Source organism: Rosa rugosa, chromosome 2 (genome assembly GCF_958449725.1).
Source record: "Rosa rugosa chromosome 2, drRosRugo1.1, whole genome shotgun sequence".
In the NCBI taxonomy this organism is placed as follows: Eukaryota; Viridiplantae; Streptophyta; class Magnoliopsida; order Rosales; family Rosaceae; genus Rosa; species Rosa rugosa.
In genome coordinates, this window is record NC_084821.1 from 65,730,839 (window position 1) to 65,744,442 (window position 13,604).

Sequence of the window (13,604 nt, forward strand, 5' to 3'; positions counted from 1 at the left end):
CTACAATAATTTTAAGGATTTACGTTCTATTTGCAACGAGTGTTGGTCCAGTTGAGGCATTCATAATAGTGAACTTGCTGCCAAACCAGTTGAAGCATTTACAACAGAATTTACCATGATTTATAATGTCATGTCTTATGTCTTATAAGGATACAACTATCTTTTGATGCAAAATTGATTTACAAATGGTACATGAATATTTACTAGGTACATTTAGAAATACCTTAAATTGACAATGATACATAGAGTTGACTATGCAACTGACCAGTATATAAGTTTGGCAATAGAAGTGTGGTATTCCAATATATAGTTCAGTTTTTACATCACTTTTTAAATACTTATTATTGCGAAACATTTTGTAAAAGTATATAAAAGACATTCTCTTGATAAACTAGATTCCTATCTATTGAAACGATGTCCAATTTCGTTAATTTTTTTAACAAATTATATTTTTCAATTTCTAAATATTCTATGATAATTTGTACCTAGGTTTCAAAAAAAAAAAAAAAAAAAGGGGTCATTTACACAAAGCATCAAAATTGGCCAAAATTATCTCACTTACCCCAGCAACATATTTTTATTTTCACTAACCCAATTTAGAGTACAATGACAAATATACCCTCAGTCTAATTAAACAACTACATTTTATGCCTCTCTCTTTCTCTCTCTCTCTCTCTCACACACACACACACACACATAGAAACAATTCCTCATGTCATCAGAATCCAGTAGCATCCTCCTCCGACGAGTCCATGCACATGTCGTTCTGGCTCAGATTCGAAGCTAGCCCAACCATTCGTGCCGGTACGTTTTGAAGATCAAGGGGTGGCGCTGGAGAGACTTAGACCTTGCGGCTGCGTGGGAAGCCAAGCTTGCAGTGGAGCTTGTCGGCGTGGTCGAGGCGGAGGACGCTGTGGGGCTGCTTCGAGAGGAAGTCTTTGGATTTGGTGAGGAATCAGAAGTGGGCGTTGATCTCAAACTTTCCGAGTCCAAAGGAGTCCTCGCCGATGCTTTGAACTCTGGCCGCGTCTAGTATGTCAATCAACTGTTTTGCATATTGGATTTCCAGAACCCGAACCCGGTCCAGCTCGCTGACCCGGGGATCGAGGACCCACCGCTTTGTATGGCCGTGATCGAGCCGCAGTACACTATGTCAGGTAACGTGGAGGTTTTGTTTGCGATTTCGGAGCCTTGGGTTTTGGCCATGGAGGAAGACGGTGTGCAGCAGTTAGGGATTTGCTCCGATTTTGTGCCCAAAGCATGTTTTGGGTGCCCAAATCATTTTTTTTTGGGTAAAATGGGAAAAAAGAAAGAAAAAAAGTTTTATTGGGGGGCAATAAATGTTTTAAATTAATGTATCTCCTCGTTTTTTTCCTTAATCAAACTTTTATTTGTCTAATTTTAGGGAGATTAGTTCTCATTCCGGCGACCGAAAAGTCTATTGGGAGGGGGGCAATAAACCTCTACAGCCCTATATGAGATCTCCGACAACCTCTTTGAGGACTTCCGACAAGGTTTCATAAACCTCTATTGCCCCCCAATAAAGGTCTATTGGGGGGGGGGGGCAATAGAGGTTCCCCCCAATAAAGGTCTATTGGGGGGGGGGGCAATAGAGGTTTATTGGGGGACAATGAACCTTTCTGGCAACCTATGAGATCTTCGACGACCTCTTTAGGGACCTCATGCGAGGTTTTCAGAGAAGTCCGGTGGTTTGAGGCCGATGACCGGTGATGGGATTCCCGCGAAGTCTCCTATGGCTTATCTCTTTTCTATTTTCTCTCTCTCTCTCTCTATATTAGAAAGAGATAAGAGTAAAATAGTCTAAAAAATAATTATAAAAAAAAAAACTTAATTGGGTATTATGGAATACCTTATTAGAGTTTTTATGGGTAAGAGGGAATTAAAAAAACTTAATGGGATAAGTGAGAAAAAAATCTCTAAAATTAGGATAAATGGACAAAATCCCAAATAAAATATTTATGTACCAAAAAAATAAATATATATATATATATATGTACCTAAGATTAAAACGGTAAAACTGTTCCTCTTTTCTTTCTTTTGGGTAAGATATATACTATATAGTACTCGAGGTAAAATTAGTTCAGCCACATCACCAATGAAATCCAACCCTCCAACAAATCCAACGCGCCAAAATGCGCCAAGAAACGCGGACCAATCCCGTGCCTTATGTAAGCACCGTGGAGGCGGTAGAAGGCCGTTTCCGACTGCCACGTCACCCCCTTCATTCTTCTCTTCTCTTACACTCTTTCCACACCTAGTCAATTTTCCTCTTCTCTCTGCTTCAATCTAGGGCACCCAAAATCTCCGATCTTTCCAACCATGAACGCCTTCAGGCTCGCCGGCGATATCACCCACTTCATCAGCATCCTCGTCCTCCTCCTCAAAATCTACGCCACCAAATCCTGCTCAGGTAACCTTCCGCTTCACTTTTCCCCCAAATTCTTTCTACACTCACATTTTTGTTCCGAGTCCGATCGGGTCACGTTTCTGTGGTCAGGGATCTCGCTCAAGACTCAGGAGCTCTACGCGGTGGTGTTTCTGGCGCGGTACTTGGATCTGTTCACGGATTTCATTTCGGTCTACAACTCCGTGATGAAGGTGGTGTTCATTCTGAGCTCGGTGGCGATTGTGTGGTGTATGCGGCGGCACAGAGTCGTGAAGCGGTCCTACGATAAGGCGCTGGATACGTTCCGCCATTACTATCTCGTTGGAGCTTGCTTTGTGTTTGCTCTGCTTGTTCATGAGAAGTTCACATTTCAGGAGGTAACGAATTGTTTAAACTTAATCCGAGTTTTATTTTATATATATATATATATATATAGTCGTTTTCAGATTTACGATTGCTCGATTGGTTTATATAAAAAGATTTCTGCTTGGCATATCACCATATTGTTGTCTTGTTGTGCGTGTGTAGCTTTGCTAGTTTATGCCTTCAATCATTGTTATATTCAGTTACCGTTAACCTTTAAGCAAATCAATTTAGGTTATCGCTTACATCTATCGAAAAGTAAACTTCGAGCTGGACTGTGGCCCTCTGTGTTTGTGCTAATCGTGTTCTTAATTTTAATAATTGATGTATAGAACAATAGTTATCTAATTTCTAGTTAAATTTAAGTTTTTTATGGGTGTTGTAATTCGTATCAACTGTTTGCTCTGGTCTTCATTTGTCACTGTTATTTAGATCTAGCATAATGATGCTTGTCTGTTGCATCTTGGTTCTGACATTTCTGGGGTGTTTATACGCTATATTAAAAAGTCATGCTTTGGATCCATTTCTTATCTGGACAGTTTGACTAGTTACATACTTGACTGAGACTTCTTATTTTATTTTTGTGTAGTTATAGTATCAGTAAGTATTTTCTGGCAAGAATTTAATGTTTGGAAGTTTGATTCTTGGTCCTGAATATATGTTGTAAGATTTTAATTTATGTCCCTGCACCAACTTCCCTAAGCCATAATGGTGCACCTGCAGCATAGTGTACTTCTAATGCTGAAGTAAAACTATTTTCAGGTCTTCTGGGCATTTTCAATATACTTGGAGGCAGTTGCAATTATTCCGCAATTAGTTTTGCTACAACGAAGTGGAAATGTGGACAATTTGACAGGGCAGTATGTTTTCTTTCTGGGGTAAGTATATACGCCTATTCCTCATTGTCATGTGCTATAAAATTGAATAACTCATTGGTGTCTATTCTTTGAAGTTCAAGTGAATATAGTTTTCTCTTAAAATTTTGCTTTCTTTACTATCATTATTCACTGCCCAATTTACCAGATATATCCCCTGTTTCTATTGTCACATGCTATGGAATTACAAATGGGCCAATTTCCGATCTCATTTTGCTTTGCAATCATAATTGAGAAGTCATTATTTGAAATACTTAGTTGTAAGTTGTAACAGTCAACTTCATCGTATCTCAACATCTTCAGTAGGTTTTCATTCAATGAGCAACTGCCTAGTGCCTTAAGGAATCTTGCCCCACCATATAACTTTTTAATATTTAGTCGTAAACCTAGATGGACAGCTTAGAAATGTCTGCTGTGGATGTATGCCTAGTTTCTGATGGAGTCTGAGAACTATGCATATGAATATTTCTTTTGGAAAGTTTTGTTAAGGACCTTTGATATAAGAACGGATGATATTTCTTTGTTTGCTTCGGAAAGCCTACTGTTTTTATGGAATCTGGACTACCCAGCAGCGTGGATGCACTTATGGCTGGGTGGCGTACTTAACATGTCTTTCTCCTCTGATGAGGACTACAGGCTAGCCCTGCATTTGAAATTGAAAACTCCAAACTTATTATAGTGGTAGCTTGTTCCTGTGCAGATCAATGTCTGAAAACCTTACTCATATAGTCTGATATGTAATGGGTGTTCAGAACATAACATTTACTTTTAGTTGTAGCGTTGGTCTCTGAGTTGGTAATATGGTTACTTTTAGATGTGTGAGTTCCTTAAGGAATGTTTTGGTTCTTTCTTCCTTGCATAGATGCTGAAAATATTGAAATCAAGAAAACCTTGCAAATGCAGCAGTTTAGTCACATAAAATGTCTGCTAATGGTAGATTTAGAGGTTCTGGTGTCAGTGTGTGCAAATGTAATGCATCTCGGGATACTTGTGTTTCAAATTGCAGGGCCTATCGTGCATTGTACATACTCAACTGGATCTACCGCTACTTTACAGAAGCAAAATTCAGTCGATGGATAGGTAAGTTATATGAGAAGCGCTGAAGAAATATGTTATCCTTCTTTTTTAAGTTCCATTACTGCTTTTTGTAGAGTTTGGCTGACTCCTTTTCTCTTGTATGATTTTGCAGCTTGCATATCTGGTCTGGTTCAGACAGCTTTGTATGCAGATTTTTTCTACTACTACTTTCTCAGGTAGCAAATCCTGGTACCTTCTTTCCAATGATCCTTTAGTATCTTGGTAGATTTTTAACAGTTAAATGATGTTTGTTTTGCAGTTGGAAAAACAATGCAAAGCTTAACCTGCCAGCTTAAGCAAAGGAGGTCTAAATCTGAATCATTGTTATGGTTTTCTACTCCATGGTTGGTAAACCAAGTTGCGAGTTGATTCTTCGAAGGAAGCATATACAGACCGTGTAGTTTTGAATTAGGATACAACCCCGAATCCAAACATGGGGGTTACTAGTTAGTCAATTTTGGGTGGAGTTTTACCCTTCTCATACACAATCTGACCTACTAGTTTTGTGACCTTGTAAAAGATAATGAAATTGCTGACGAGTTATGTTTACTGTCTTCAGGGAAAGCTGTACAAAGAGAAAAGTAGTTAATGCTATCTCATGATGCCTAATCCAATAAGGAAATAAAATCCGATGGGAATTCAATAAGATATCCGATTTCAAGTAAAATCCAAAATCCTCAAGAAAAAAGAAAAAATTAGACTCACACGTGGCAAATCTTAATTGGCCGGCTATTGTGCTAAGAAACATATAAAAAGTCCAGGGGCTCTTACCGTTTTCTGTTCTACCGGCCGCTTGCTTTATACTTCAAAGACGATATCTCTGTAAACCAATTCAACGTCTTGAAATCTTTGATATCTCTGGTAAAACACCCTGCTCTTCTGTTTAGCATGATATAGTTGCTGTAGATTTTGTTTAGATTTGCTATATATAGTTGTTGCAATTGATTGCTTGAAAACCAAGAAATCTGATTGAAACCCTAGAATCTCAACTATTACTGAGCCTAAGCATATCCTTCCTCTGTTTTAATGCACCTAAAACCCTTTTCTTTTTCTTGCATAGATAATTAGATATGTTTATTGCTTAGTGCTTAGTAGTGTACTGAACAACACTAGTTTGCAATTGGGTTTGATTCCTATCCCATGTCAGTGTATGCTATAACTTATTTCGAATAGATGCTAGCTAGCAATCGATTCATCTCAATGAGTTAAAGCCTTTTTCAGAAACTGCATGATTAGCCTAAATCTTTTGTTTGAAGAATTTTCGGTATATGAACATATGAGGATGTGCTAATGAATTCAATGCAGGTTGGCCTGGTTTAGATACTAGCAATGTCAGGAGAATTTAAAGTGCTGCATTTGGTCAGACCGTTTCTTCCGTTTCTACCGGAGGTTGAAAGTGCTAACAGAAAGGTCCGCTTGTCTGAGAAGTTGATATATACCTTGTTTGCCCTAGGCATCTTTCTGGTGTGCAGTCAGCTTCCACTGTATGGAATACACTCGACAACTGGTGCTGATCCGTTTTACTGGATTCGTGTTATAATCGCATCTAGCCGCGGGACTGTAATGGAGCTTGGTATTAGCCCAATTGTGACATCTGGAATGGTGATGCAACTCTTGGCTGGTTCAAAGATGATTAAAGTGGACAACAATGTCAGTGAGGATCGTGCACTATTGTGAGTTTTCTTACTCTAATTGTTTACTTCAAAAAGTTTTCACCGCCTTAGTTGTTTCAAGTTGTGAAGAACTTTGCTTTAGCTATATCTGTGCATACTAATGTTTATTTTTCAATTCTTATTCTTGTAATAACTTCTGAAAATTTTCAATTTGCCGCTTGCTTAGCATTCTAATGTTCTGCTTTTTATTGGCTTCTAATTGCAGAAATGGGGCACAAAAGTTGCTCGGAATCCTCATTGCTGTTGGTCAAGCTGTTGCCTATGTCCTATCAGGAATGTATGGTCCTGTTGGTCAGCTCGGCGTTGGGAATGCCATTCTTATCATAACTCAACTTTGCTTTGCTGCAATTATTGTGATGTGCCTAGATGAACTTCTTCAGAAGGGATATGGTCTTGGATCGGGGATCTCCCTTCTCATAGCTACGAACATCTGGTATGCTCGATTCCAAATACACATTACATTGGTATATTATATGTTCTATGGTGTTTCCTTACTTCGTTTATGGTTGAATATGCAGTGAAAACATCATTTGGAAGGCTTTTAGTCCCACAACTATAAACAATGGCCGTGGAGCTCAATTTGAAGGTGCCCTTATTGCTTTGGTCCATCTCCTGATAACAAGGACAGACAAAATACGAGCTCTTCGAGAGGCTTTCTATCGGCAGGACCTACCTAATGTTACAAATTTGCTGGCTACAGTTTTGATCTGTCTTATTGTCATCTATTTCCAAGGCTTTCGTGTGGTTTTACCAGTGAGATCAAAGGGTAACCGTGGACAACAGGGATCGTATCCTATTAAGCTTTTCTACACCTCCAACATGCCAATCATTCTTCAATCTGCTCTTGTCTTCAATGTTTCCTTTATCTCCCAGGTAAGTTGATATGCAATAAAAATTGAAGTCTCTTAAATAAGCTGCATCTATTTTCAATGACATGACAGTTATTTTCTCGGTATAGTTGCTTTACAAGAGTTACGGTGGGAATTTCGTGGTGAACTTGTTGGGGAAGTGGAAGGAGTCTGGACATTCTAGTGGCCAGTTTATTCCAGTTGGTGGTCTTGCTTACTATGTCACTCCACCAGCAAGGTGATCCAACATTGAATTGCTTTACCCTTAGTCATTCCTTTGCTATTTCTTAATACTTGAGTGAGCAAAAGCATGTACTGTTAACACCTAACACTGATTTGGTTTTAATTGCAGCTTGGCAAATATGGCAGCCGATCCATTCCATGCTCTATTGTACCTAGTGTTTATGCTTGCAGCCTGTGCATTATTGTCAAAAACTTGGATTCAAGTTTCTGGTTCTTCCGCCCGAGATGTAGCTAAGCAGCTCAAGGTATTTTTTCTTCCCAGTACCACTGGATTCACCCACATAATTCTATATTAACATTTGTGACACATCAGTACTACAGTTTTAGGGGAACAGAGGAAGCTTCATTTATACACATAACTACCCGAGAGTATAATTTGGTTATCAGCAAAGAAGAGAATCTTTACATGTCTTTATTAGAATTTGACATCTATATTGCTGCACTGTGTAGGACCAAAACATGGTGATGCCTGGACACAGAGAATCAAACTTGGAGAAGGAACTTAATCGCTATATACCAACTGCAGCTGCATTTGGAGGAATGTGCATTGGTGCCCTGACTGTTTTAGCGGATTTCATGGGAGCAATTGGCTCAGGAACTGGGATTTTGCTTGCGGTTACAATCATATATCAGTACTTTGAGACATATGAAAAAGAGCGTGGCAGTGAACTCGGCCTTTTCGGCCTTTAAGCCCTAAAGCACACAAGGAAATAGTTTCAGTGACTGATACGTCTAATAGTACTGCCTCAGATATATAATGCCATAGGGATAGAATCGAGATCAAATTTGTAGTTTGTAACTTAGAAGGAACCTGTTAATCATTTAACATCTATGATTCTTTAATTTCTACTAGGGTGGTTCTAGTTTAACCTCCAAATTTTTCCCTTTTACTATCTGAGTCTTTCATCTTCTTTAAGTCGAGAGTATTCGTACAATCCACTTTATAATTATTTAGTCATTGGTAATACACCATCTGATTTGTTTTACTTTCCCCGCTATCATGTTGCTTCCCCTGTACTGGACAAACTTCATACTTTTGGATATATGGATTCCATTGTTTTGCAACTTTAAGCAACTTTTGGCTTTGTTCTTTGTACATTAGTTTCAAAATTCGACCCTCTATCAGGCAAAAGATTTGGAAAGTATATGATTGAGTTCCTCAGGCTATAACTTTTGCTGATGGTGATGCTTGTTAATCACTCGTGTTTCTCACGAAGTTATGCTCAACTAAAGTAATGTTAGGAGCATGCCCATTTTCTCAATCAAGCTTGTTTCTTTAGCATATGGCATGGTTTCCTAGTTCAAGTTTTTGAGATGAGTTGGTTACTCACTAACAACCATGTGTGTTAAGTTCTCATACCATTTTTGCGGTCAAACCCAAAGTTTCGACATCCTGCAGAGGAGTTTCTCATACCATTTCAGATATTCACTAATGAGAAAAACTAAAGTATGGAGTTTATGACAACATGTTAGACCTCCGTGGTAGAAAACATTCAAAGCTATTTATGAATAAGCTTACATCTTTTCAAAAAAAAAAAATGAATAAGCTTACATAGACAAACGAGCATGAGAACATGAGAAAATAAGTGGGTTGTTTAACGCCTAGTTTGGCTCTGAAGTGATTAATTTAAAAGCAATTTTAGTTGTGCTGTGAGTATAATCAGCTGTAAAATCAAGTAGCTGAGTGTTTAGTGAACTCTGCTTTTAATAGTGTTGTGAGTACAAAAGTAGTGTTTAAGTGTTTGGTGAACTTTGGTATAAAAGTGTTGTGAGTTTAGTCAATGACCAAAAAGAACATGAAAAAATTAAGGAATTAAGATGAGATTAATTTTATTTCTCGATAAGTAGTAACGACATTTGAGATTAAAAAAAAAAAAATTCTATTGAAGTGGCTCTTCAATTTATTGACTCGAGAAGTATGCATCATGACCAATCTGTGGTAATTTCTGTGAAATCTTTCGGATGTTAAAGCTATTTATTACGAATTTGGTACGTTCGGGAATTAAGAAATTTATTTTGAATAAAAATAATAATTGCGGTGCGATCTTGACCGTTTGTTTCATCACTCGAATACCTCACTGATTAAAAGAGCGAAAAACATACAATGATCAAATATGCTCATGTTCACTAATACAAAAGACCAAATAGAGAGCCGATAACCAAATAGAACAAACTCATCCATCCGATATATGAGTGCAGTAGCTTAATTTATGTGGTGTCCTTCCTCCATACGAAAAGAAGATTTTGTCTTCTCTAGGACTACACCCTTAATTAGATTCAAAAAGCTATGCTCTTGTTAAAGTGTGGTTGTCCCTAATCGTCTAGAAGCCAATATACCTATCATCATTTTTCCCAGAGAAGAGACCAGTTGAATTGTAAAGTTGATGGAATTGGTGAGGACAATATAGGTAAAGCCAATAAGTGATCTCAACTTCTGAAATCTCTTAATCTAGAAGCAACAATATAGCAGCTTGTGAATTATATACCTTGGAAAGTGAGAGATTGAATTATAATCAGTAATCTATTGTTTTACTAAACACCCAAGCTGACTTAAATTAAAAAAGGTTAAATACTGTTTAGTCCATGTACTTTGTCTCTCTCATCGTTTCAGTCCCTGACATTCTAATTTAATCTAAAAACTCCCTGATCTCACAATTTCCCTCTAATAGGTCCCTTTCGAGTCAAATTAGGAGTTGGCCTTGGGTGAAATATCCAATATACCCATATGTTATTTCTTTTTCCTTTTTTTCCTTTTTAATTTCTTTTTTTTTCCTTTTTTTCCTTTTTCCTTTTTAATTTCTTTTTTCCTCTTATTTCTTTAAGAGGGGTATATTGGACATTTCACCCAATGCCAACTCCTAATTTGACGCGGAAGGGACCTATTGGAGGGAAATTGTGAGGTCAGAGAGTTTTTAGATTAAATTAGAATGTCAGGGACTGAAACGATGAGAGAGACAAAGTACAGGGACTAAACAGTATTTAACCCAATTAAAAAATATGCAGCTCAAGCTGCCTAAACCTCAGAGCCAAACTGGCCCTAAGTTAGGGCCATGGGACTGGCGGACTAAGCATGAGCTTATGGTCCCCAACTGGCCAACTTAATGATACCAAAGAAAACACATATAATAAAAAAATGCACCTGTTGCAACAAATGAATAGCCGTTAAAAGCCTCACTTAAAAACAACACACATTTTTGGGCCCCAAAAGACATTTTTGTAAAAGTCTCCCATAAAAATGAAATAAAATGGACACACAAATGTCAATGAGAATTTTGTCACCAAAAGCCTCATAAAAAAAAAGTTTAAATCAACCCACTCTTGTCCGAAAATTTGACAGTGCATCTAATACACTTATTCTCTATATTAAAGGACATCATATTAGCCATTTATGTCATATAAGTTCTAATTTTTGAACCTCAGTGGGGGTATCAAGGTGTTCCTTTGCAAAAAAAAAATATATATATATTATTTATTTATTCTCAAGGTGAGAAAGAAAAAAATTATAAATTATAAACTAATTACAATTTGTGCCCCAAACATATGAAAAACTGGACTGGGCACCATAACTTCTAAAAAAAACTACTTATTCAAGACCATGATTTTTACCCAAAACTGTAGGACATTTTGGCCAGAATTGCATTTTCTTATTTTCTCACCAAACATTTTTCACATTCAGATAATTATTTTTTAACACTTCTCGAACTAACAGACCTCAAAAATATGACGCATGATTTTTTAAAATTAGTAAACAATAAAATTTATAATAAAAAATTCTTTTGAGGTTCTAGTGTTCTATCAATTGGAACATATTCTAAAAATCATGCTCTACGAATGGTGAACTTATGGTAGAGGAGAATTTCAAGAAAAAAAAAAAGGTTTAGCATGTTTCGACATGTCATTGAATTTTAAGGGTGTCCATGGCACTTCCTAGTGTGCCAAACCAGGCAAATCCTCAATTTTGTTTAATTCGTCATGTTTCTTAATTTTACCATTCATAAAATAGAATTCTTAAAGTGTGTTCCAACTGATGGATCTCTTAAGATTTTTTTTCATAATCAAATTTCAAATTTCTTCATAAATAAATCTACTGTTATATGTATCTTATGAATGTGACTTTCTATATTGAATTTTGATCTTTTTTTTTTTTTTTGAATAGGAATTGATTGCATTAATAATCAAGCCATAAAAACAAGCCAGAGTTCACAGAACTTACATAAGTAAACTGATCGATAACCAGAAACCTATCTAAGCAGAGCTAAACTCATTAATAAAGTAAGGGACGCTCGCTGAAAGCAAGCCTAACTAAGCAAGACAAACCTCGCAACCACTGCAAGTGGCCTAGTGGTTCTTGCCTAATTGGGTGTGCTCCCCAACCTAGGTTCGAACCCCGAAGCTGTCAAAGTGGTCAGGCACTGCGCTGCAATGCACAGTTGGAGCATTTCACATGCGCCGAAGAGGTTTATCTTGGGCCTAGGAAGCTTTTGGGTTCCTCTTGACAAAGTCAAAAAAAAAAAAAAGCAAGACAAACCTCGCTTTCTAAGGCAAAATCAATCATCTAGTCTACTTTGCCAACACGCAATTGTGGTACAAAAACAAACTAGAAACATCTTAGGAAAGCATATAGAGATTTAAACCCTACTTGAAACAAGACTTGCATCCAAAATGTCTATTGATAAGAGAACCTAGACAAGGGCCAACTCCTTCCCCTTAGGGTCGGAATTAATTCCATCTGCAGCAGCTAACAACCTCGGCATCAGAATGGTCTTCTTGCTGTTCCTCTTGGTCTTCTTACCTTGGTCATCATCCTTCTTAACCATTTTACTTTTTCCTGCAGTACCATACGACATTTTGTTGAGACTTCCTACAGGACGACCCCGCTTTCGCTTTGGTTGCTCAGGAGCACCAGCAGGTGTTTCAATAAGGCCCATAGTCACTGCATCTAGAGTTTTCTTACCCACAGCCAAACTGAGATGAAGTTTTTTAGGGGAGATGGCTACCTCATCACCTTCTCTATGACGACGCACCCCCGTAATAGGTGGTACCTCCTGCCGTGGCTCCTCAAGCTCCTTGATCTGCACCTGCCTTCTAGCCCAGCGCATATTCACCACATGTTGAGGCAGAAAAGCTTCAGGAATGGACCGGGGAACTTGGGCCTGGAAAACTAGGGTTTGGCCATTTGCCAAAACCTTATTTGTAGTAGCACTTGTTTCTGGCTCTCCACGCATCACTGCCAAGGCTGACGGCGGCTCCACCGTCCCCACTGGTCCCTGCTCGTCCTCCATCAACTCAGGCCCGGAGCATGGCAATCCCACATGGGTAACGAACCCACAACGAGTCAACGACTACATCGCCCAAACAACTCTTTGTATTTGAACTGCACCACAAACTGGACCTCGTCCTCAACCCAGAAACGATGCCTGAGCAGCAATGGTGTCGTATAGGCGATCTCCACTCTGATACGCAACACCCTGGTCCGGAAAGCCGTCCGGTCGAACTCCATGAACTCCCCGATCGTGCTGCCTATCAGGCGCATGATCCTTTCAAATCTAAACGCCGGAGGAACTCCCATCAACGTCATCCAATACGATGACTTCTGCAGCGGTACTGACAGCACCGGGCTTACTCCATCATACTCCGCCAAAGCGATCGGAGCTCGATTGAAACCCCAAGGGCCGCCCTTCCAAACCCTAGCCCTGTCCATCGGATTTGAAAATGAAATCAAGACACGATCATCTTCTCCAGCTTCTTCGACACGATGAGTGCCATTAACCCTCCACGCAGACCTGAACATTCCCATGAACGACCGGCGTGTATACTCCCTTGCAGTCAATAGTTTTCCAAGCATGAAAACTTCCGGTTGTCGCAGTCCCTTGGATGGACGCAGGTCAACAGGCCGTTTCCCTTCTGCAATAGCAAGGGAGGAGGCAAGTCTTTCTGCCATTGCATCAACAGAGGTCATTCTTTGTTGAAAAGTTTTTTCTCACAGACGCAAACCCTAACCCTAGGAGAGAGTTTGCGGCTTCTTGCCGATTTCTTATTGATCTAACTTCTTGGTCTTTTATATTGAATTTTGATCTTGGTTCTCAATTGCCCAAAAATATTTTTGATTGAAATACAT

At 38.6% G+C, this 13,604-nt stretch overlaps 2 protein-coding genes across 2 annotated transcripts; both read left to right on the top strand.

Moving 5' to 3' along the window:
• The first annotated feature begins 2,219 nt into the window (after positions 1-2,219).
• LOC133729403 (ER lumen protein-retaining receptor A) lies at positions 2,220-5,280 on the top strand. Its single transcript, XM_062156921.1, has 6 exons — positions 2,220-2,431; positions 2,519-2,784; positions 3,533-3,648; positions 4,652-4,725; positions 4,835-4,898; positions 4,982-5,280. The coding sequence occupies exons 1-6, from the start codon at positions 2,341-2,343 to the stop codon at positions 5,016-5,018; spliced, it is 648 nt and encodes a 215-aa protein (XP_062012905.1). The 5' UTR covers positions 2,220-2,340; the 3' UTR covers positions 5,019-5,280.
• Positions 5,281-5,433: 153 nt separating this feature from the next.
• On the top strand, positions 5,434-8,473 carry LOC133729402 (uncharacterized). Its single transcript, XM_062156920.1, has 7 exons — positions 5,434-5,583; positions 6,028-6,395; positions 6,601-6,828; positions 6,914-7,268; positions 7,354-7,481; positions 7,596-7,731; positions 7,937-8,473. Exons 2-7 carry the CDS (start codon positions 6,052-6,054, stop codon positions 8,174-8,176), a joined length of 1,431 nt encoding a protein of 476 aa, XP_062012904.1. The 5' UTR covers positions 5,434-5,583; positions 6,028-6,051; the 3' UTR covers positions 8,177-8,473.
• Positions 8,474-13,604: the final 5,131 nt, after the last annotated feature.